This window comes from Juglans microcarpa x Juglans regia, chromosome 2D (genome assembly GCF_004785595.1).
Source record: "Juglans microcarpa x Juglans regia isolate MS1-56 chromosome 2D, Jm3101_v1.0, whole genome shotgun sequence".
In the NCBI taxonomy this organism is placed as follows: Eukaryota; Viridiplantae; Streptophyta; class Magnoliopsida; order Fagales; family Juglandaceae; genus Juglans; species Juglans microcarpa x Juglans regia.
This window is the reverse complement of record NC_054596.1, coordinates 14,107,459-14,132,552: the sequence shown is the minus strand read 5'-3', so window position 1 is coordinate 14,132,552 and position 25,094 is coordinate 14,107,459. Positions and strand designations below refer to the sequence as shown.

Genomic DNA, 25,094 nt, shown 5'->3' with positions numbered 1-25,094 from the left:
AGCAATTTTGTGGAGGGGGCCAAATTTTCTACTGTGTAATACATTTATGTAAAGAGTAATATTAGATACCGTTTTGGGGTAAGCAAACTTTGTTCACTTCCTTTGAAAAAAAAGATCTGCCATTAAAAAATAATTTTTCATGTGAATCCTAGATGTACTTATTTTTTTTCAAAATGAATATATGAGACTTACACATCTTAGGACTGCAAATATCATTTCTCTTATATAAAATAAAAAGAGATTGAAAAATCATAAAAACCTAATTACATATAAAATTAGATCTCGATAATTTGCTACATACACATAAAATTAAAATTTTAAAAAAGACATTTCTTAAAAAAAAAATTCTAAAAACACAACTTAATATATATTTCAGATTTCTGAAGATATTGTTTCATAGAATAATATTTATCAATTATTAATTAATTATATATATATATATCTACAAGAAAAATATATTTTTGTGACCAATTTATTGCAACCAAAAGACTATTTGTAACTAATTTTAGTTGTAAATAGTCATTTCACTGGAATTAATTGATCGTAAATAAGCAATTTTCTTATAGATATTATTGCTGTAATGAAATATTTTGAATTTATTTTCTTGATATAAATTATCAAGTAAACTTTTAGAATGTCATCTTTTACTCTAGTATGTAAACTACTTTATCATATTTCATGCAAAATCTAGATATTTTCGTGTCACATTAAACATATATTGCTATAATTGAGAGTTTAAATAAATTTTTTTCTTACTCAATAAAGTCTAGAGGATAAAATTTTTTAACTATTTTTCATATAGATTATCGACCTTAAATGACCTTTTTCTTATAGTTTCACTTTAGATTTCATATTAAAAAGTTTAATATTTTATAACAAAAAAAAATTAAGATTCATATTAATAAATTTATTATTTCTCTTAAATTTAAATTTAATAATTATAGAGAGATCACGTCCTTAAAAATAGATAATGTATAAAAATTAAATAAAATTATAGAGCTATAAGAAAAATAAAGTATAGAGAGGCAAAAATTATAAATTTTTTGAAGAGGACATCTTCTATATTTATTCATGTATAAAATCTAGGATCGTTTTCAACGTGCATCCACAAAAGTCAAGATCTTATCTTCAAATCAAATCGTACGTGGTACGATTGTCAGTGCCTCAACCTAACAATGTTATTGTCTGTGAATACGTGGAATACAATCAATCCAAGATTTGATGCAAGTTATTTTTAATGTAAAATATATCCAGTCACGTAATATCACTTTTATTTTTCACGTGATCTCTTTGAGGGTAACAATTCTCTTTCTATATATATATATATATACAAGGAATGAAGAGAGATTCCGGTAGCAGCTGAATCTACCTCTCCTGAAAATCGGTCATTTACCGCATCTGAATCAAACATGGCCACCGTGTCTTGGACATGGAGCATACTCGCACTGCTTGTGCTCGCACATCTCCTGCGACAATGGGCATTGAAAAGCTGGAGCAAGAATAGGAAATTACCACCTGGCCCAAGAGGGTTCCCCATCTTTGGGAGCCTTCATAGTTTGGGGGAATTGCCTCATCGAAATCTACAGCGACTAGCCCAGAAATATGGCCCCATCATGCACTTGCGCTTAGGTTTGGTGCCTGCTATTGTTGTCTCCTCGCCTCAAGCTGCCGAGCTGTTCCTTAAAGCACACGACCTTGTGTTTGCTAGTAGACCACCTATGGAGTCTGCAAAGCACATCAATTATGGGCAAAGGAACATGATCTTTGCTCCGTACGGCTCTTATTGGCGCAACATACGCAAGATGTGCACCCTCGAAATGCTTAGCAACGTTAAAATCGATTCTTTCAAATCCATGAGAAATGAAGAGATTGGCCTACTGGTGAAGTTTATTAGAGAGGCCGCCAGTAATTGTGTTGCTGTAGATCTGAGTGCCAAGGTTACATCTCTGAATGCGGATATGTCATGCCGTATGGTGTTTGGGAAGAAGTACGAGGACAAAGATCTTGATGAGAAGGGATTCAAGGCTGTAATGCACGAGGTTCTGTATCTAGGAGCAGTTCCTGACCTAGCCGATTATATTCCTTGTATTCGTCCCTTTGATCTTCAGGGGCTGACACGACGCATGAAGGCTGTTAGTAAGATATTGGATAATTTTTTTGAGAAGATCATTGATGAGCATATCCAGTCCAAGGATGAAAATAAGACCAACGACGACTTTGTTGATGTCATGCTGAGGCTCATGGGGTCAAAGGAATCTGAGTACTCTATTGAAAGGTCCAACATCAAAGCCATCATTTTGGTAAGTTTTCATACCACTTGCATTCATGTATTGATTTAGCAAGGAATCAAAGTATAAGTCAAAAAAGATTTATAAAAACTTAGTTTATTAGGTAGTTGTGTAATACTTAACGTAGTCAAATAGATGCCGTAAAGAACAGAATTATGTATAACTCTACAATTGGATTCAGATATTGCGCTAATTTCCCAGATCAAAATTTTGGTGGCAGGACATGCTTGCAGCCTCGATGGACACTTCGGCAACGGCAATTGAGTGGGCACTCTCAGAACTAATAAAGCATCCACGGGTAATGAAGAAGCTTCAAAAGGAGTTAGAAACTGAGGTTGGCTTGAAGAGGATGGTAGAGGAAGCAGACTTGGATAGATTGGAGTACTTGGACATGATTGTAAAGGAAACCTTAAGGCTACATCCAGTAGCACCACTTATGATTCCTCATGAGGCCAGGGAAGATTGCACGGTTAATGGTTTCCACATACCCAGAAAGTCTAGAGTGATGATAAACTTATGGGCCATCGGGAGAGATCCGAGTGTTTGGAGTGATGCAGAGAAGTTCTTCCCGGAGAGGTTTGTTGGGAGTAACATAGATCTCAGGGGACGTGACTTCCAACTAATCCCATTTGGTGCTGGCAGAAGAAGTTGCCCAGGGATGCAATTGGGTCTGACTGTGTTCCGGCTAGTGCTAGCACAACTTGTGCATTGCTTTGATTGGGACCTTCCAGATAACGTACAGCCAACTGAGTTGGATATGACTGAGGCGTTTGGTATTACTGTTCCTAGAGCCAAGCATCTACTTGCCATTCCTCGTTATCGCCTTCACCATTGACAAATTTATATTATGGTTGCTGATTTCTGCACTTGGAATGCGTAGATTTGTATGCGCGGGAATAATTTAGTTTTGTAGAATAAAATAGTATATGTAACTAAGTTTGCTTGAATTCACTATGTAGTAAATAAAATAAATCCAAGTGTCAACATTAGCACCTTGATTTACAAACTTTGCTATGTTTATATTATGTGATAAAGTAACTTAGTCATCAAGAGAAATAATTAAATGCTCTTGAAGTTTCTCAAAATAGTGAACTTTATGAATCCGATAGTCATAAAGCTAAAAAAGTATAAATAGAAAGAGCTAAAAAGAAATTTAATAACAAACTATAAAGCTCTCATATGAAAATTACTAATGAAATTATATATATACACTTTAATTTAATCATTTTAACATTAATTATATATTATTTAATTATTATTAATCAAGTGAATGAGAGTGGATGATTTGACTAAGTAGGAGCAAAATATCATTAAAGAGAGTTGGAAAGTCTTGTTTTTTAGATTGCATATAGAGAGCTGGAAAGTCCTCTTCTGCATTAGAGAGAGTTATTTCATTGGATTACAAATTATTAAAGCATCCTTTTTTTTTCTTTTTTTCATTTTTTAAGGAATTAGACTTCTCATTCATATTGTAATCACAATGGATGAATAATGGAGGAAAACCCTCCAAAGTAATGCTCTCCTCAGAGAGTTTTAAACCATCCCTTTTAGATACAGAATATTGTACATCCCCTACAATTAAGGGATTTCCTTGAGAATCCTCCTCCTTTCCCTTTTTTTGTGCATCATTTCCTTGCTTAGAAAATTCCCTGAGATCTTCTGCTATGGCCTTTCTCTTATGACTTTCCGATGAAGCTGCATCTGTCTTACCTTGCCTTGCCGGAAAACCATCGGAAGAAGGCCATTTTGAACTAGCCCGAAGCCATGCACCTGTTAAGATATAAAATAATAAAATCTATGTATTCCCATTAGCTTAAACTTTTGGGAGAATATGTGGTTTCACATGGTATTAGAGCAGATATCCTGAGTTCAAACTCGGACTCTACACTCTATTACATTTAATTAAATATTCCACTTATTGGGCTTACTCATTGAGGGAAAGTCTGGCCCACAAATGAGGGGGAGTGTTAAGATACAAAATAATAAAATCTACCTATTTCCATTAGCTTAAGCTTTTGGGATAAGTGGTGATTTTACAGCACCATACTGAGGGGTGAAACATTCCTTAGCACTCAGTTCCATCTCCATTTTAGCACATCTTCCAACCAAGTGATTGATCAAACCATAGTGATAATAGAAATTAAGCAACTTCTCATATTTGAAAGAGGTCCAGTACTTCTTATTCCCAAGCCTCAGAAACCTTCCTCTTGCCAAAGGTTTAGACAAGTCCACCATAACTTTGGTGCGTAAAAAACTCCCCATCTAGTTCCACCACCATTCACATCCACTCTGAGTACCTCTCCCACAATCTGTCTTATCTTCTCCCCTGTACCATAGTTCATGCCAGCAAATGGTAAGTCGTGACATTGGATCCAAAAAGGTTTAGATGTAAATTGAATATCCCTGGATGTAACTACAGCTTCACAATCCTTTAAACAAATCAGAAACTTATCAAAGGACCACGGACGACTGTGCATAACCCTTCTCTTATCATCACTTTGTGCAAATTCAATTAAGAATTTGTTCCTTCCCATCTCAGTAAATACTGCTCTACCTTCTGTTTGCCAAACTTTGGGTAATGTATTTTTAAAAGCACCCTTGTTGATTTCCTTTTCAGCAATGACACATGCCATTATACACTTCTTGCTATTCCCTATAGTCAAGTGTATATCTTTTTCATTGATTTCCACCTCCTGTTGTTCATTTTCAGTTAACTTGAGATTCTCACACATACTGGACAAATCTCTCTCCATGCTCCCAAACTCCATAGACTTAAACCCGAGAGATAGGAACTCTAAGGCTACGTTTAGATGTTGAGTTGAATTGAGATGAGTTAAGTTCTTTATGAAAAATAATGAGTTGAGATGGTAGAATAAGTTTTGTTGGGCCACTTAAGATGAATTTAAATGTGTTTAGATGTTAAAATGAACAGTTCCTCTTCGGGCAGGTGGCACCTATAAACGGCATTATCGAAGACGAATCACGAGCTATCACGTAGGTGATTCATCTTATACCGTGTAACACACATAGCATGGGATCACTACTCTCTCCCCTTCCCGCTAGAGCTGAATGGCTCTCCTTCCCAAGTCGAACACCATAACCGACCTCTCTCTCTGTACTCGATCTCTCTCCTTCCCTCTCCAAACACCATAATCGGAACAGTGAAGCTCTCTCTCTCTCTCTCTCCTTCAATTTGTCTCCTTCCCTCTCCTTCACAAAAACCCTAAACCGATCTTCAGAATCTCTCTCTCTCTCTTTCCCTCTCAAAACACCATAATCGGAACAGTGAAGCTCTCTCTCTCTCTCCTTCAATTTGTCTCCTTCCCTCTCCTTCACAAAAACCCTAAACCGATCTTTAGAATCTCTCTCTCTCTCTCCTTCCCTCTCTCTTCTTCGATCTCCCTCATGGAAACCTTAAGACGAAGTTCAGAATCTCTCTCTCTCTCTTTCTCTCTCATTCCCTCTCTCTACTTCGATCAAGAACCCGGAATTAAGACCTCGAAACTCTGTATTGCAACTTCACCGTCGGAGGACCTCAGGTACCAATTTCTCTAATATCCAATTTTCTCATATTCCTAATTTCTTGTAATCCCTAATTTTTTGTAATTCCTAATTTTTAATGGTCTGTGTTTTGTTGTAGGGTTTTTAGCTTTGATTTCTCACTACTGCACAACGACGGACCAGTCAAAATCATGGTTTGTGTTTTGTTATTCTCTAGTGAAATTTTCTCTAGTTTCCAATTGTAATCTAGAATGAAAAACTATGTTATGCCTATATCTATCACTTCATTCCAGTTTCGATACACTTTGTCACACATAGAAAATGCATCCCACGAAACCATCAGATTAAACTGACACTACCTCAAGTATATAGTATTATCCAGCTCCAATTATCAAAACATAAGATGCAAAACTACTTCAGTAACACTCTCGACCACAAGTTGATGGATTAGATTGTTTTATGGATTGATTTAATATTGATGACATTGTTTTATACTCTCTAGTTTTTTAGGGATTGATTTAATATTGATTACATTGTTTTATGTTGGGATGAAGGATTTTGGGTGGAGTTCGGATAGTGATGATGCTAAGATACTAACGACTAGAAACTGTCCACAAGTTGTAAATGAAACTATTGAGGATGAAACCATGAATAATCAATGTGATGTGAATGTGGAAGATGGATTGAATATGGGAGATGGTGATGGAGTGAATATGAGAGATGGAGATGGAGTCAATGTCATTTCCACTTCTAGTAGTGGACTTTTTGAACCGTTCATTGGGAAAGAATTTGATGAAGTTCAGGATGCCCAAGCATTTTACAAGGTGTATGCAAGATGAAAAATTTTTGTAACGAGGACCAACCATACGCAATTATCGAGAGGGGACAAAAAATTAATTGGAATACACTATGTTTGTACAAGGAAAGTTTTTCGCGTGAAAGTCTCAAACAAAAGGAAAGACAAATTCCTGAACCAGCTAAAACAAAGATTGGGTGTAAAGCTACCGTGTGTATAAAAAAAGGATGGTGAAAGGTGGGTAGTATGCAAATTCTTGCCTCAACACAATCATAAGCTACTCACACCAAGAAGTACCAGTATGCTCCGTGGACATAGAGGAGTGACATGCGTGCAAAAAAATCTCATTCAGACTTTGAATGAGCCTGATGTACCAACAAGGAAAATAATGTCGGTGTTAAACAAAGAAGTAGGTGATGATTTTAATATTATTGTATTGGAAAGGACGTCGAAAATTATTTGGAAAATAAAAGAAGAAAATTGTTTGAAGAGGGAGATGCACAAAGGTTGTATGCATACTTTCTTAAACGACAGTGTAAAGAATCTGGATTTGTGTACTCAATGCAGGTCGATGAGAATGGGTGTATGAGAAGTTATTTTTGGGTAGATGCAAGATCAAGGTCTGCATATCAATATTTCGAAGATGTTGTCACATTTGATGCAACGTTCCTCATAAATGTTTATAAGATGGCATTTGTGCCGTTCTCAAGAGTTAATCATCATTACAAAACCATAATATTTGGTTGTGTTGTTAGTCAATGAGACAGTTGAATCCTATATATGGTTATTGAAAACATGGCAGGAAACAATGCTTGGGTATACCCCTTCAACCATTATTACTGATGATGATAAACTAATGACCAAAGCCATTGCAGAGGTGCTCCCAAATACAACTAACCGGTTGTGCTTGTGACATATTTTACACAAATTTTCAAAACATTTGGCACATATTTATAACAAGTTTCTAGATTTTCAAAAAGAGTTCCATCATCGTATCCATGATAATGTAATATCTGATGAGTTCGAAGAGGAATGGGTTTCAATACTAATAAAGTATGGTCTAGTAGGTAATAATTGGCTCCAAAATCTTTACAACCAAAGGGAGAAGTGGGTCCCGACTTAGTTGTGAACCACATTTTATGCCGATATGTTAACCATGCAAAGGAGTGAGAGCATGAATAAATTTTTCAAAGATTATGTGCGATCAAGCACAATGGTGAGTGATTTTGTGCATCAGTACAAGAAAGCATTAGATGCACGCTATTTTAAGGAGAAAGAGAAGGATGTGAGAACGAAATCGAGTAGGTCGGTTTAGAAAACATGTTGGAAAATTGAAGAAGAGGCAACCAAAGTGTATACAAGGAAGTCCTTCAATATCTTTCAAGACGAGCTATTCAATTGCCAACGATACAAAACAACAAAGGTTCGGCAAGAGGGTGAGAGTAAAATGTATGAGGTGTCACCTAAGGATGAGGACAAACGTATCTATTATGTGACTTTGGACAGTAAAAAAGCAAAGGCAATATGTATATGTCATATGTTTAAGTTTCTAGGTATTCTTTATAGACATATACTATGTGTATTCATGAAGAAATCAAACTTAAATAGTTTTTCACAGTAGTATGTTCTAGAGCGATGGACCATCAATGTTAAGAGTCGAGCTATCTGTGAAATACAAAATCCCAAGGGGCATATTTCAACACAAGATGATCCAGTAATGCGAAAAAACCATTTGATGATGTAGTTTTATGATATTGGAGAACTTGGGTCACAATCAAGGTTTAAAATGGACCACCATTCTCTTGTCTTGGACAAGGTACACAAGGAGTTGCTTCTCATAGATAGTATTGAAGAACAAAATTTAGAAGGCGGAGACATGTCACGTAACGATTCCCCTATGTTAAGATGACAAGTAATATCAAATTTCTCGCAAACTATACAAGATCATCAACGGGTGCCAACGAAAGGAAGACCAAAATCTTTGAGAGCAAAGAGCCTGAGAGAGACTCAATCAGTGAAGAAAATGCGTTGTAGCATTTGTAAGATTGAGGGTCATACCAAGAACAACTGTCCTTTATTGGGGTATAGTACAAATATTTGAATTTTTATTTGTATTTTAATGTAATAACTTCATTTTTATACTTTTTTTGTCTTTCATGTAGGGATGTTGGAAATGTAAATGACAACATATCACAAAGGGTGGATCTTGAAGAAGAAACATGAGGTTGGTGTTCTTTTGTTTGTTGGCAGTTCTGTGTATGGATCATGATGGTACTCTTATTGTGGGTAGTTATTTAATTTTTTTAATGTTACTACAAATGCCTATGGAGATAAAGGCATGTTTCCATGGAGTCTATGATCATAATTTGGAGATGCTGAATTTCTGGGCTTAATGTATTTGGAGTTGTATTTTGCCTATTTTGAATATTTGTATTTGTATTTGTGTTAGGAGTGCAAAGTCCATAGTTATTTGTTGGCTTTTGTGTATGGTTATTACTGTGAGGTTGAATCTGGGAATCATCAATTTGCAAGCCACAATGGTATATGTTGATGGAGTCGTTGATTGAAGAAATAGTAAAACCCAGCATGGCTGGAAAATATGACATGGCTACGATGGAACTTCTAGTTAAAGTGGCTTTACAGTGCATGGTTGAAGATTACATGAAGTTCTAGTTCCCCTTGAATGTCCTAGGCAGTTGTAAATGCAGGTAGCCTCAGACGACAGAAATGAAGAGCTTCATATTGTAGTTACATTTTGTTATTTTCTGCTTCATTCACATTGAATTTACTTGGTTTGTACTCTGAACTATATATTTCTAATTGGACCAAGCATGACACCCCATGCTCGGATATGTTGCACTACTAGTATAGTCGATTGTTCTTACTTTTCTGGTCTAGATTGAACAGAAATGAAGTTCATTAGCTTCATGTTGTAGTTACTCTCGTTTTGTTATTGTCTACTTCATTCATATTGAATGTACTTTGTAGTTTGGAATGTACTGAGTTTTTACCATTTCATACTTTTGAAGGATTTATGTTCTTACTCAGCAAAAAAGAAAAGGATTTTTAAGAGTTAATCAACCTCTTTGTTCCGTCCTTTGTTTTGTTGATGCAGCTATGTTTTGCATGATTTTGAAGAGTTTTCATTGGTTTTGGTTTTTTGGGATGAATCCAAATGGTATAACAAGGACACACATTACACATTAAGGCGATAAGATTCATCTGCATGCTTTGTGACAAAAGCATTATTAGTCCATATTATCTCAGAAAGTTTGAAAAAATAGGCAATATCAACGTTGTCTGCATTTACAAATACATGCCAAATTTGGTTCTTCCTAGCACCTTTCGCTCAGTATGGAACTGAAATTAATACAAACTAAAATTAATAGGAATTGATATTAAATTTAGGATTTATGTCACAATTTAGGTGGAGTACCAAGAACACCACAATTGTAGCATAAGAATATATACAAAACAATACAAACCCATGAGATACATGATTATCGTTCAAACCATGACATACATGGTTTGAACAATAACGGTGTGAACGTTTCCTTGTACTTGTTTTCTATAGCTTTGAATTACAACACAAGCAAAACAATACAAAATAATGACAATAATAGAACTTGTAACATTTCCTTATACTTCTTTTCCATAGTTTTGAATTTTGCTTCTTCAGCCATTACACGTGCTTGATTGATCCTGTTGTTCATTCTTTGAGCTAACTCCAATGTTATTTTGCAACAATTGCTTTATTCTATTTCAAAATCAATCCATTGAAAAAACTCGCATTGTTTTTCCATCTTATACTTTGGACAATTGAAAACTGTCTGCCAAAACTAGTATCTTTGGCAGAAATCCTTAGTTTTGATGAATTCCCACAGTAGCAAAGTGGTCTATCCAACACAGCTTCATCTTTTGCTCTTGAACTCTAAGAACTTGAACTAGAACTAGCACTGTTGTTATATTGCATTTTATACGTTAGTTATACTAACTTTGGTTTCATGGCCATTTATATTCAAATTACAGCACCATTAAATATTAAAAAAAAAAAACGCACTAAAGTATATAGTAAATATATTTCGATTCAATTTTAGGTAGGATATTTCACATTACAGATGGGTTGGGTACTACATTATGAATCTGTTTTTGGTAATGGTGACAAATACCGAATAAAAGCAACATTTAGATGAATAAGGAAACATCAAAAATACAATTATGGGGTTGGACCCCTGGCCTGATGAAGTTCAAAATTGAGCATAATAATATGGATGGATAGGATTGAAATGTGGAGAGGATCAATACCTTCTAAAATAAATCAAAAAATAGCAAGTTGTGGGAAGTGCATATAAACCTATCCCATGTCATTATAAGACAATAATACCTCAGAATATATGCTATCCAACAAAAGGGACACGGGACCGACTTCTAAATAGAGTGGAACATGTAGTTTTACACCTATAACCACATATATTAATACTACAAATTTGCTTGGTGAAGGGCAATCTGCCCGAAAAAGAAATGTGTACACAATGAACTGGGTTACAGATCGAAACGTGGAGAAAATTACCTTCATTCTTCGGTGGAGTCGAGGGAGGGTTATGGCTTTGTGGGAAATAGATTTGTATAAAAAACCTACAAAAATAAACAACCGAAAATTAGGTATTAGAAAAATTAAAACCCTAATCTACTGTCAGGAGAAGAAAAATTTCAATCTAAATCCAAATGGCACTACCTCAACGTCTTTCTTGCTGGTTTCGTGTGGCACTACCTTGGAGGTCATTCCCGAGTCACGAGAGGGAAGGAGAGTGAGGGAGATGGAGTGCGAAAGCAGAGCATAACCTTGAAAATCAAAGATTCTGAGAGAGTGAGGTTCCGTCGAGCGAGGGAGGGTTTTCGCCTTTCGGGATCGAGAGAGTAGAGAGAGGGAGTATTTTCGTTCGAGAGAGCAGAAAGGGAGGGAGTGTTTTCGTTTCAGGAGTGTTTAGTCCCTGTTTGCACGTGCCTATCTTGTCTTCATGTACCGCACACGTGGCAACTTGAGATTGGGTTCCGATATATGCAGGTTGTAGGAGACACCTACAGGAAGGTTTTCTCTAAAATGAATTTAGATATATTTATGAAAATTTGAAAAAGGTTGTGGGTCTTCCGTGTAAAGATGTGTTGAATTGAAAAAAGTTATGGGTCCCACATATAAAGAAGTTTTGAATTGAGATGAGTTTAGTAATTTGAGATATAGGTATTTGAATGTTAGACTCAACTTAAAATTAAATTGAACTGAGTTGATCTCAGTACAGTCCAACAACCAAATGGGGCCTAAATTTACCAAGGCAACCTAGAGAGAAAAAGCCTCACCTTCACGAGCCCGGTTTAATACACAAAATCATATCATATCATCTCATCTCATATTATCATTACAACTTTTTCAAACTTCTACACAAAATATAATAAATAATTTAACTTTTTCAAATCTCAAAATAAAAATAATATTAAAAAATTATATTCTAATAATATTTTATTTAATTTTTAACAAAACATCTAATCTCATTTGAATAACATAATCAAACGAGACCAGTGAAAGAATGACCGTATTTATTAGGTTGAAACTCCCAAGCCTTAAGGAACTTATTAAAACATATTTTTTATAGGTTGAAACGACTAAAGGATGATTTTGCTTTACTTTCTTTACGCAAGGAAAAGAGACGATTTTATGGGCTTTAGCAGTAGCAACTCTTAGTATATATTTAGGATTGCGGCGAGAAATATAATTTATAACTTAGATAATAAGTTTTATTATTAAAATGTTATTTATTATTTTATAACAATATGTTTAAAACACTTTCAAATATATTACGTTTGTTTGAAAATAAATTAAAAAAAATATATTTCTAAAATAGAAATGACGATAATTTGAATTTTTAAAGATTATTACATCCTTAAAAGTTTAAAAATTGTAATTATTTGAAAGTTGTGTGAGTATTTTCATCCATTAACAATATTTTTAAAATTTGAATTACATTCTGCATCATCCCAAAAAAACAAGTTTGAGGAAAATGATATTTTTTCTCAAACGTACTTTTTTACTTATTTGAGATTAAAAATGCTTTAATATATAACATCTAATTTCTCCATTAAAGAACTTTTAAAACTATTTAAGCATTTTTTAAAACTCATATCGCAATCCCAAACAGGCCCTCAGGCTCCAACTCTGGAAATTCAGGAACATTACATTATTTAATCTCTCTGCGTGTAAAACGCCTTCATGTTCTCCAAATCACACCGGCTTTCAAGCAAAAATGATAATGAAATTGCTTGTTTCCCTAATTAGAGCACTCATTAGATTAGCTAAAGTTAAAAGATATATTTTATGATTGTAAGAGAAATTTGATTTTAAACTATTCTATTTACATAAATTTTCACATTGGAATAGCTATTTTATTATTATATAATAATAAAATAATATAAGATGAATTTGATTTTAATTATTCACATCAAATCTCTATATTAGATTATACATTTATTCATTATATAATAATGAATAACTAATAATTTGAAAAATATTTAATTTTTTTAATTACTAATTTATTTTATTTTATCATATTTTACTATTCTACCTATTATATATTAATTAATAATCATATTCTTATTAAATTAATATATCACTAACTCAAATTAATATATCAATTGTGATAAAATATGTGATAGAAAGAAATAGAGAAATAATTAATAAAATATATATTTGATGTAAGTACAATAACCTTCAAATTTGAAAAAACTTTTGAAAGTCACTGTAATTAAATTCTAAATATTTGAAATTTGACTAATCCAATGTGAGCATATTTTACTCTCTAATAGTTAAATACTTATTGAATTTAACTTTTAACTAATCTAATGAAAGTGCTCTTTACCAGAATAACACTAGAAAAATAACCACAAGAAGGGGGGAAATAAAAGGGCAAATATTCCCTTTTCACGTTGCGAGCAATGTTATGCCTGTCCAAAAAGAACATGCTGACAAGCCAAAAGTATCAAAATCCTTCTCAATTCAGATCAAACCCAAGCACTGACTGTCAAATAATCAACGGATGCAGGTCTCTTTACAAGAAGATTTTCAAAATAACAAAAGAATTTGATCATTAGCCCAAAATCACAAGGCTTGAAACCAATTAAGGAGAAAAGAATTAAGAGAGACGTTGGGGGGGGAGGGGGTGTCAAGGAACCAAAAAAACTAATTCCAAGACGCATGTACAAAAATTTTCAAACAGATACAGAAGAGAGATCGTCCAAGACTTGTCTGATGTTAGGCCTCTCATTTACTGGGAGAATACACCTGATCGAGACTCCGAGCAATTCATCCATTGCTTTGGAAATTTCTTCCCCACCTGTAATGTCTCTGTCGATACAATCCATTCTCCGTCCTTCCTGATCGCATAGTCGAACCCAATCTGTAAGATCAACAGCTCCCGACTGGCCTGATATTATGTCTCCAGCACTTCTCCGGGTTAACAATTCCATTATAATCACTCCAAGTGCATAGACATCTGCCTTGAATGACAGAACTGGTTTAACAGCAGTAGCAAGTTCTGGAGCACAGTATCCAAGTGCTCCAAGATTTAATATTTGCTCCGCAATGCCACCCGACGTCATAAGTCTGTGAAGACCATAATCAGTAAGGCGGGCATTGTAATCAGGACCTTCCAGGAGTATATTTGTTGGTTTCAGATTTCCATGTGGCAGACCTCTATCATGAAGGTATAACAGGCAGTGAGCAACATCCATGGCAATCTTTAGTCTTTGACTGAACGATAATGGGGAGTATCTACGAGGTGTAGTTTCTGTATTGAAAAAAGAGAAATATTCAAAAAACTAAGAGAAAGCTCATTGCATGTCAAGTACTGCTGCATACACAAGTGCACAAGCATTTGTAAATCAAGATTGCCCGACTATGGTAGGTCTGAAACCCAATGCGCTCTGTTCTCTAATGCTCCTAAAAAGGGCAGAAGCGAAGGGCACCACAAAAACTAAAGCTTGCAGAAAGCTAGCTCATTTATTTAAAAATAAATAAATGAATGAAAGTACCAGTTAGCCCTGTTACAACTTACAACAGCAGCTCTGTTAAGCACTAGACTTTACTGGCCAAATCATCAAGCAGTTGACATGTCTGAAGGACCAAGATCGAAATCACGCATGTGTCTGCATCATTTTATAGTTGCTACTGATCATTTATTCATTATCTGCCTGAACTTACCTGCTGAATTTGCTCAGATATAGGTTTGAATCTAAAGCCATACCAAATATAGGTAAATTGTTCTTGTGACAAAAACATTTCTGATGGCAAATTGATCTCTCTAGGTTATAAAAGTTTGTCTTGTGGCAAAAGATCTATGCACAGCCAAGCACTGGAAGTTCATTCCCATAGCAAGCATTGAATCCAATTTCTCCATCTGCAGAAAGATGGATAGCCCAGAGGGACGTGATATCCAAAACTGTGTGTAATGTTAATTATACTTTTTCATGACTAGCTTTTAGCTTTTTCTAGTTCCTAGCTTGTATTTAGATGTTTTCTCTTGTATACTTCATGTGTACTTGGGGGCTAAGCCTATTTACTAGTCAATAAAATTTCTTATTACTTATTAAAAAAATGTTAATTATACTTTCCAAGTAAAGCTTCCAATAATCTGATGGTAAGCCTCATTCATAGACAGGACAGCAAGCATAATTAAAATAGAATACAGTCCAGGACGCCAATTTATTGGAGAAACGAAAGATAATTATAAGGGTTGATATTATGATACCCATACTGGACCATGCATACAAACACCATATTCACATAGCAAATTGTGGAACATTTATCCTCCAAACATAAGATGTGATCTGATAAAAACCAACCATGACTCAATGTGAGCTTAATGAGGCAATAATGACTATGTAAACTTAGAATGGGACACAGCACCTCACTTCACTTTAACATCAGAGAAGTAGATCTGAAATCCAGATCGGGAGTAAATACATCTATTGATATGTTGAAATCAGAAGTTCTCATCTAGGTATTTATAATACGACACAATTTTCCTCCAACCTGGCTTGGAGGAAGTTTCCTCCCAACCATATAAAAAACTGCCACATGTTTCCTGAGCATGTGACAAGCACATGCTTTTTTAATGAAGGGATACATGTCACTTTTTTAACTTGAACTTTTAAAAAAGCATGTGCATATCACATGCTCAAAGGACACGTGCCATTTTTATAAATGGGTTGGAAGAAAGCGTTATCCCTTGTCCTATAATATTATGTTCAATTGCCCTACATTCTATCATCAATAAAATTCTAATTTACCGATCAAAAAAAAAATATTATGTACAATTGCATGTCTCAGATATTGGCATTTACTGCAACAACAAAAGTTTAAAAGAAATAAGCTACCCACTAGGTGTTTATTACAAGATAATTAACTTGGTGAGTGTTTGCCGATAACACTACCCATCACAGCACACTGATCAGATAAAATGCCATAAAGCTAAGTGAACTGTTTGAAGGTAGCTCTGCTATCAAGTCCCATATTTGATGTAGACTTTCACTAACCCTCCCAAGACTGACAAAAATAAACTAAACAAAGCATAAAAAAATCACCATGGCAAGAGAAGACTCCATTCTTTAAACATGCTTAATTTACATGGTATTGAAAGAATAAAATATATGATGAGATAATTTCATTAACGCAGGAGGAATGAGAAAAATTACAAAGAGAAACACTAGAGATATAGCTATCAGAGACTAAGGCCTCGTTTGTTTTCACAATTCCTCTCAACTCATCTTATCTCATCTCATCTATAATCATTACAACTTTTCTAAATTCTTACACAAAATAAAATATACAATTCAATTTTTTCAAATTCCAAAACAAGAATAATATTAAAAAAATATATTCTAACAATATTTTATTCAACTTTTAACTTCAATCTCAACTCATTTCATCTCATCTATAAAAACAAATGAGGCTTAAAAAACAAGGTTTTCAGAGTTCTTACCATAAAGGTGTAGGGCCAAGCTATCTCCCCGTACGTAATCTGCTAAAAGAAGCCTCTCTTGTTCTCTGGGCCCCCAATAGTATGCTCGTAATGGAACAATACATGGATGTCTTATAGAGCCAATTCTTTTAACTTCTCTAGAAAATTCCTTTTTATTCTTTACAAGTCCCACCCGTAACCACTTCACAGTCAAAAAATGTCCACTGTCTAGAGTAGCTTTGTACAGTGTGCCATGGCTGCTTCTGCCAAGCACTTCTGCCGGAGCACGAGATAACTCCTCAGCAGTAAATGCCAGCGAAGCATCCAGGAAGAACAGTTCTCCAGCCAACCTATCTGGTGAGTACACATCCAACATGACAGGTTGTTCAGACACCTCTATAAAACGGGGTGAGGAAGCTAATGGGGAGTCTGGGGAGGACTTCCTTCCAGATGTTGCAGGATGATTATCCAGCACACTAGGATTCATGGAAGCTGAACTAGTTGCCACTCCTTCAGGCAAAACATGCTCACCAGTTTCAGTTAGTAACTCTGCCTGCCCAGATAATGCCCTTGAATTTGAAGTCAGCAAGTGATCATTTGAAAAACTCAAGGAAGTGGGTGGGGGCTCAACATTCCTGTGAAACTTGAAGAGGGAAGGCCGGGCAAATCTTCCTAACTTAACATTTCCCCCTGTATCTTGATCACTAAATCCACTTCTTCCACGGAATTCTTTAAGATGTGCTCGGTGATAAGCCACTAAGACAAAAACAATCATCATAGCAGCACCAACCGAGGCAAGAATGATTGCCAATCTAACAGTCCCCTTAGAAGTATGCTGTTTCCCTGGAGAATGAATACTATCTGGAACAGAAGTTTTTGGAAAACCATTTAGTCTGTTGAGCAACTCATTTCCAGGATGAAATGAAGATGGAGGAAACCTTCTCAAATTTTCTGGAACGTCACCGGATAATTCATTGTAGGACACATTAAATACATTTAAGCTGGACGGAAGATTTTTGGGAATAGTTTCCTTGAATTTGTTTTTAGATAGATCAAGGTACTCCAGGCTAGCAAGTTTGCTCAATTCATTTGGTAGCTGTCCTGAAAAGACATTCCTTGCTAGATTCAATAGTTTGAGACTTGCCATGTCACCTATGTCAGTAGGCAAGGAACCTGTTAAGGAATTATCGGAGAGGTCAAGATACTCCATCTGCATATATGGAGTTTGAGCTAATAACTCACTTGCACGTGAGCTTTGAAGAGGAATATTCCCGGAAAAATTATTTCCTGAAAGATTTAGGCTTGTCAATGTTACTGCAGTGAAGAAACTGCCAGGAATCGGCCCACTAAGTCGATTTAAACTGAGGTCAACTGAGGACAAGCTACGATACGTTCCCAGTATTGAAGGCAAGGTACCTACTAGGGAATTATTTCTCAGAGTAAGAGTTGTTAAGCTATCAAACTGAGAAGTCAAGTTTGGAATGCTTCCTGACAGTTCGTTGGAACTCAAATCAAGAACCTGCAGCGCGGTCACCCAATTTTGCATGATAGAGATGTTACCAGAGATTGAATTTCTGCTTAAGTCCATTATTTTACAACTTCTCACAAAATTGGGCAAAGAGCCGGATAAACCATTTGACGAAAGATTCAAAGAATGCAAAGTTGTGGAATTAATCCCAAGAACTGGACCTGTACACACAAAATGCAAAATGGAGAGTACTGATTGTCAAAACATGCATTCAAGATATAGTACTCACAAGAAAATAAAAACAACGATACTCAATCTCGAACTGAGAATATAAGTCACATATACATTCTTAACAGAGTTACCAGCATGAAAAGTCTGGCTAAAATTGGTGTTGTCTCTCAAGAGCAGTTCAGAAATCTTAGCATTTAATCTGCACCTTTCATGTTGAACTTTCGAATTACTGTTACTAAACGTAAGCTTGAAAAGCTAGTCTGATGGAGCTAATCTGCTTAGCCAAGATTTTATTGAAACTCAGAAAGGGGCAGCCAAGAAAAGAGGAAGTATACAAGAGATAAATCCAGTTTGAAAAAGAAAAATAAAGATCAAGAAATCATTGAAAATAGAGATACAACCATAAGCCACCATTCATTTGTAAAGGATTTGAAAGTTAAAGGCCACTAACTACACTATAGTCCTCTTATAGTCTTTAAACTTCAATAATTTCTTTCTCAACAAATGTGATGCATTAAGCTCTCAACAATCATGTTCCACAGTAATACTTTTGACGACTACCAAACCGTCCTCCCCAACAAGCAACCGGACCAACCACTTGTCTAGGGATGACCATGCCATCCCTAAGAAACCGAAAATACAATAGGGCACTAGCAGTCTCATAGTGAACGAAAGATTATTGGCATTTTCCTCACTTCTATTCATCTCTTGCACATGCAACACCAATCAACAAGCATATGTCACTTGAGTTTTTTTCCCTTTCCCCTCACTTCTCTTCATCACTTACTAGAAGCACAGAGGATACACTAAACTAGCCAGAAGTAGGAGAACGTGAGCAAAATCCATATGCTGGAGAAATGAGGGATGTTGTGATCAGTCATCCAAGTAAAGAGATTGTTAAATATTGTGGCTGTTAATTCCGTTCATGTCCACTCCTGGTCCTCAACAGTTCAGGCATTTCATTCAAGCCAAATGCACCACATTAAGCACTACAGGACCATCCTCCACACATTGGAATTTTTGTGACTATCACAAGGATTCCACCAACATGTCAACAACTTCACCACCATCTCAGGCATAACCTATTCTTTTTTAGCCAACTCACAATGTAGCGGAAGATTATCCATATTTTTCTCATTTTACTTGCACAAAAACACGACTCCAATACTGAAATATTCCTATTCCTCAAATTCTCCAACGTTGAAACCTTTCCTATCCTATCAGCTTAACCTTTTACTTATAAAAAAAAAAAATATTTCCTAAGCTTTTCAATAAAGTTTCTTACTTACAAAACAAAATATTTACTGAGGCAATCATCCGATCAAAGAAACCCTTGAAGGAATCTTGTTTCTCCAAATACATTTCCCGGGAAATGAGGAGCCAACTGGAGGGATGAGCGCTTTGAAAATGATTTAACCTTATATATTCATTGCTTGGACAAGATCCAATACATTTTATCATCGCCACAACTTCTCCATCTAAAAGAATACAACCGGTTGAAGGACGAAGAAAACTCTTGTCTCCATTCATGGGCTTATTTAATAACATTCAATTAAGGCATATTATCTAACAATTGCAAGTGTTCTGCAACTGAAATCTCCTTGCAACGAGATAACCAAAACAACTCAGGTAAATTGTCTTTAAGGGCTGGTCCCCACACCAAAAATCACACCAAGAAAGGGATTTTAGACCCATTGCCCACCTCCTGATGTTTTTCCACACCCTGACCCCAAAAGTTTCACTGACCTAATTTGAAGATCTACCCCACATGCTACCATATTTGGCTTCCACCACCAACCACTACAAAGCTTCCCTCTCCATAGCAGAGCACCATAACCATTTCCCCAATAGAGCTATTCTGACAACGTCTTCCTCAAGTTATTTAAATTGTGTACCTTCTGGTTTAGAACATAGCTAGCAATTATTAATTATCAAATGTGCTAAAATAGTTATTATCAATAAATCTACTTTTGCATTGTTAGGTTGCTAGCCTTCTAAGGACCATGGTTCTTTGGCCTCTCTGAGATGATTGGGTTATGTCTTCTCGTGCAGTGGATCTCTTAACATGTTGGAAAGTCCAGTTTGGTAGCCATCAATGTTCACTATTGTGGAGAATGACCCCCATTGTTGGAGAGAATATTGTAATTTTGAGGATTGAGAGAAATTGGTGCTGAAGCTCAAGTCCTTTCTGAATACCCTCTTTTTTTATAGTCAAGCAAGAATTTTATTGATAGCAATAGGCTTTCTTAACACCCTCTTTCATTGGACTGTGGCCAAACTAGTTCTAATTTTTATACTTTTTTTTATAAAACACAAAAATATAGTGTTCTACTTTTCATATCTTTGCTTTTCAAGAATTTTTTTAGCTCTATCCTTTTGCTAGTTAGATGGATCTCTTTTATACTTCTTGTGTACAAGGGTAACACCCTCTTTCACTTACTAAAATTTCCCCAACAATCTTGAACATATAACTTGCTTCATTACTTGATTACTGACTCAGAATGGATGAAATTCAATAGCAGGAAACTCATGGAAGAAATCCTGATGAAGAAGCAAGCAAAAAGGTTCCTTTCTTAAACTCGTATACTTCATGTTTACTTTTATCTTGTTATATGCTTGTAAACTCAAAAATGTTTTTCATGATGGCATTGGACAGATTTGGAAAGCATCCCAAGTATACACTTAGGTGTGGGCTATGTTCAGGTAAATCAAAGATTTTAGGGGTATGTTAGATTAAGATAGATTTTGAAAATGTTTTGAGAATTTTCGAGAATTTTTTTAAATGTAGTGGTTATTGGGTGTTGTCAAAGTAGATAGAAAATTTTGAATAAGAACTTTTTTTTTAAAATATGTTGTATTGGAGTGTGTGAAAGTGGATAGCTAGAGTTGAAAAGTTGTTGGAATAAAATTTTTTGGGGTAGTTTTGTTTTGCTTTTTGTATTTTTCACTCATTTCTATATCATCAATAAAGTTCTTGTTTACAGATAAAGAAAAGTATTCACTTTTCACTGAAATATTGGCAAATGATTGGGTGAAAAGTTGAAATAGAAAATTTGTTTTGAGATTGAAAGATGTATGGATTGAAGTTGAAATTTTTTTCAAAGCTGACTTAACCAAACAAGCCCTAGGATATCTGACTGTGCAAGAAGGGTTAGGACTTACCCAAAAAGCAGAAGGCTACAAGTTGCGGAGGATCTTGACGTAGTTGATACTCAAACCACATGCAACTCACTTCTCTACTATAAGCGGGTAAGTGATGGTTACCATCATGTACTTTGATATTTACACCTTGACCACAGCTCACATGCCATATATATCTCCTGATGCAAGCTTTACTTTAGCTTTGATGCACATCTAAAAGGTGGCCACCATTTGATAATTTTGATTTATTTGTTGCTATTACTGCCACTCCTTTAACAATTCAAATGGTTGAAAAATCAATCATTGATTTTTAAAGGTGTTTTGAAGACCAGGAGAGATCCTTGGATGAGCTGAAAAGATTCTTCTACAACGCTCTTTTTTCTTGGGCTTCCGTCATTGATTGTAATGGGGATGGTTTTCACAATTTGCTTGTATCCATTTCTAGTTCCTAGATGATGCTAGGTGCAATCTGTTATCCATGTATGCTTCCTATGTGCTTGGACTGTGCCTCTTTTCAATCAATAAAATTTTATTCTCGCTTATGAAAACAAGACAGTTTCTAACTACACTCTAAGGCTTCATTTTAAACCAAGAACAACCTTAAGCTGTACAAATAGGAATTTGAGCCTCAGGAATGACATGCAACGTTTCTTGCATCCTAACTTAAATCCTCCATTTGAACATACATTCGTGCATGTGCTTTCTGTTTATCTCAAGTCAGATGGTAAAAAAGTCAGGAATGCCGGGATAGTTCTAGGTTTATATCTTTGCCAGTGAAATAAAAGGTTTCCACCTATGACCATCTAAACCAATATGAACATTTGCAAACTGAAATTTATGTCCAGAAAGCCAAAGTATTCACTGGATATAAATTTAATAACAGTAAATTGGTATCAAATTATTTTTTTTAAGTAGCTTTGTTAGTGTAAATTTCCACCAGAATTTTTTTTTGAGCGAACAGAAGTTAATTCACTTAATTTTATTCCATATTCATTTTCTAGTCTGCAATTTTGCTTGAAGAGTTTTTATACTCGCAGGTTGTGCACTCTCAGACAAGAGGTCCTGCACCTTTCAGCTTTCAACTATAAATCACGATCGATCATGGAAGCAACTTCATATCGATAAACATTTTATTAACAGCTCAAGACAGAAAACAAAGTAATCGATAACTGTAAAATCTAAGGCATTCAGGCTTGGCTTGGGCAAGGGTTGAGATTGAGGTAGACAGAGATCTTAGGACTGAATCATACCCAGTACCCAAAAAATTGATCAAATGAGGTAAACTTCAGATCTACAAAACCTTAAATATCAAAAAAGTTCAAATACCCGTAGCACACTTTAACAAAATACCTATAGAATGTGTAAAAGAGCATGTATACGTATAAGCTTCGCAGATTAGATGTCTCACAGCATATAACTCGTGGACTTAATATTCCAATTTCCAACATGGTATAGTAACGCAATCAAGCAAAAAAACACATACTTTCCAAAGCCTTTTATCAAGCAAGTGATAATTAAATGCAAGCAGAGGTGAAATTCTTTACCTGTAAACCCATTGCCACTAAGGTCTAATTCCTCCAGTGGCCCAGAACTCTCTAACAATTGCTCCGGTATCGACCCAAACAACTGATTACCCCCCAACCTCAAAACCCTCAAATTCGGCAACGACCCTAATGAAGGTAGCTCTCCACTAATCCGATTATATCCCAAATCTAAAACCTCCAAGTTCCGGAACAATCCGATGACTTCACTCTTGAAGAATTCACCATTCAATTCGTTATGGCTCAGATTCAAAGAACGAACTGTATTAGCTAAGCTGGATATATTCTCCAAACCCATTGATAGCCCACCGTAAAACCTGTTGTAACTGAAATCCACAGACTCTACATTTCTCAACTCCGATAAAACATCAGCAATGTTACCCCGCAGCTGATTCCTATGCAAATCCAACGCTTTCAGTTGCTGTAAATTCCGAATTCCGCTCGGAAACCTGCCGATGAAATCGTTAGCGGATAAATTCAGATAATTAAGCCCCCACAAGTCGTTCATCCGGGCCGGAATCGGGCCGTAGAAGTTGTTATCGGACAGATCCAAATGCTGCAACGTAGTGATAGTTCCCAGCACCGGGGCGACCCTGCCCGTGAAGCGGTTGCCTGACACGCTGAGATTCCTCAACATCTTGAGGCCGGCGAGAGTGTGGAACTTCAAATCGCCGCCGAGGCCCAAGCTCTTGAGGACGATTCCGGTGACGTTGCCGGAGCCTTCTTCGCAGACTATCCCGCGCCAGTTGGGGCAGGCATTGGTGTCCGACAAGAGCGTGGACGTGTTCCAGGACTGGACTAGTCCGAGCGGGTCGTGGCTGATGCCCTTCTTGAATTCGAGTAGGCATCGGAGCTCCGAGTCTGATGCGGAGGAGACCAGTAGGACTACAGAGAGAATGTAGAGAGAGAAAGCGGTAACAGGGAGTGAGAGACGATTCATTTGACCACAATGTGGAAACCTCCCCTACAGATTCATTGAAAGAGAGATAGAGAGAGAGTCCTCGAAACCCTAGAATATCAAAGATAGATTGGTTTTCTGTGTAAAAGAGAGAATGGTAGAGCTAGGGTTTGATATATATAATTATATATAGATAGATGACAATGTAAGGGAAAAAAGAATCCCTTAACAATGGCGGTTCAGTGAGGTGGAGGAACATGGTTGGTGGAGGTGAGTAACTACAGTCTGTAAAGGACAAAGCTTCTCTATAACTCTCTCTCTCTCTCTCTCTCTCTCTCTCTCTGTGACTCTTTTGACGCCGTTTGAAGGTTCCGGGCGTCTTTGTTCTTTTGTATCGATAATTATTAATAATTAATAATATGGAAAGAGGTCAAACTTGCACGTGGCTGTGATATGTTCTGATCTGACTTCCTGTTAAGAAAAGAAAACTGCATTATTGCATTTGCCTCGCATTACTTCGCATTCTACCATTTTTTATTCTAAGAAAAATAAATATTATTTATTATCTTTTTAATAATAGTATTTAATAAATTATTCTAAATTTCTTATAATTCTTTATTTAAATGAAATATATTATTATAAAACTATTTATAAAAAAAAATTATTATTCTATAAAAATATCTTCCACTTATAACGTAATAGTAAAGATAATCGTTAAAAATAAATATAACTCTTTATTTTTCTTTGAAAATATATTTTCAATAATATCTTGCATATATTTTTTTTAAAAGTCATCAAATTAAAAATTTATTTCAAATTATTACATACAAACGAGCTATTCTATTCTCAAGTCGGTGTCATCCACGTCATTTAAATAGTAATATTTGATTTGTAAAATTTAAATTTTAAAATTTATCTTTCAAATTAAATTATATCGTGTAAGTATTTTATTAGATATGCTCTATACACTGACTTGATAATGAAATTTTTCTATAAAAAATACAAGAAGTTACTATAAGAAAAATAAAAGATGTTGTTTTTCGTCTATTTTTTTTCATTTTAAATCACATATGTTGCTTAAATATTATTTATTTATAAAAACACTTAAAATGCAACAAATTAGCTAGTACGACGCAAGGTGACAAAAGTTCAAATAAAAAATATATGTGCCATCTTGATCATCTTAAAAGGTTATTTGCTTGTTGAAAAAATATTGAAAGGTT

The 25,094-nt window shown here is 35.4% G+C and overlaps 2 protein-coding genes across 2 annotated transcripts; one reads left to right on the top strand and one right to left on the bottom strand.

Moving 5' to 3' along the window:
• Positions 1-1,355: 1,355 nt before the first annotated feature.
• On the top strand, positions 1,356-3,124 carry LOC121250118 (cytochrome P450 71AU50-like). Its single transcript, XM_041149058.1, has 2 exons — positions 1,356-2,300; positions 2,509-3,124. Exons 1-2 carry the CDS (start codon positions 1,410-1,412, stop codon positions 3,121-3,123), a joined length of 1,506 nt encoding a protein of 501 aa, XP_041004992.1. The 5' UTR covers positions 1,356-1,409; the 3' UTR covers position 3,124.
• A 10,488-nt stretch (positions 3,125-13,612) lies between these two features.
• On the bottom strand, positions 13,613-24,179 carry LOC121249903 (probable inactive receptor kinase At5g10020). Its single transcript, XM_041148758.1, has 3 exons — positions 22,977-24,179; positions 16,614-18,281; positions 13,613-14,420 (listed from the first exon to the last, which is right to left on the bottom strand). The coding sequence occupies exons 1-3, from the start codon at positions 23,911-23,913 to the stop codon at positions 13,843-13,845; spliced, it is 3,183 nt and encodes a 1,060-aa protein (XP_041004692.1). The 5' UTR covers positions 23,914-24,179; the 3' UTR covers positions 13,613-13,842.
• Positions 24,180-25,094: the final 915 nt, after the last annotated feature.

What these genes read in the sequence shown, in the direction of transcription:
- LOC121249903 (XM_041148758.1), bottom strand. Translation starts at nt 23,913, where the DNA reads ATGAATCGTCTCTCACTCCCTGTTACCGCTTTCTCTCTCTACATTCTC. An exon ending in TAGTGGCAATGGGTTTACAG is followed by an intron (nt 18,282 to 22,976) that starts GTAAAGAATTTC and finishes TTGTGTGTACAG; the next exon opens with GTCCAGTTCTTGGGATTAAT. An exon ending in CTTGGCCCTACACCTTTATG is followed by an intron (nt 14,421 to 16,613) that starts GTAAGAACTCTG and finishes TTTTCAATACAG; the next exon opens with AAACTACACCTCGTAGATAC.
- LOC121250118 (XM_041149058.1), top strand. Translation starts at nt 1,410, where the DNA reads ATGGCCACCGTGTCTTGGACATGGAGCATACTCGCACTGCTTGTGCTC. An exon ending in ACATCAAAGCCATCATTTTG is followed by an intron (nt 2,301 to 2,508) that starts GTAAGTTTTCAT and finishes TTTTGGTGGCAG; the next exon opens with GACATGCTTGCAGCCTCGAT.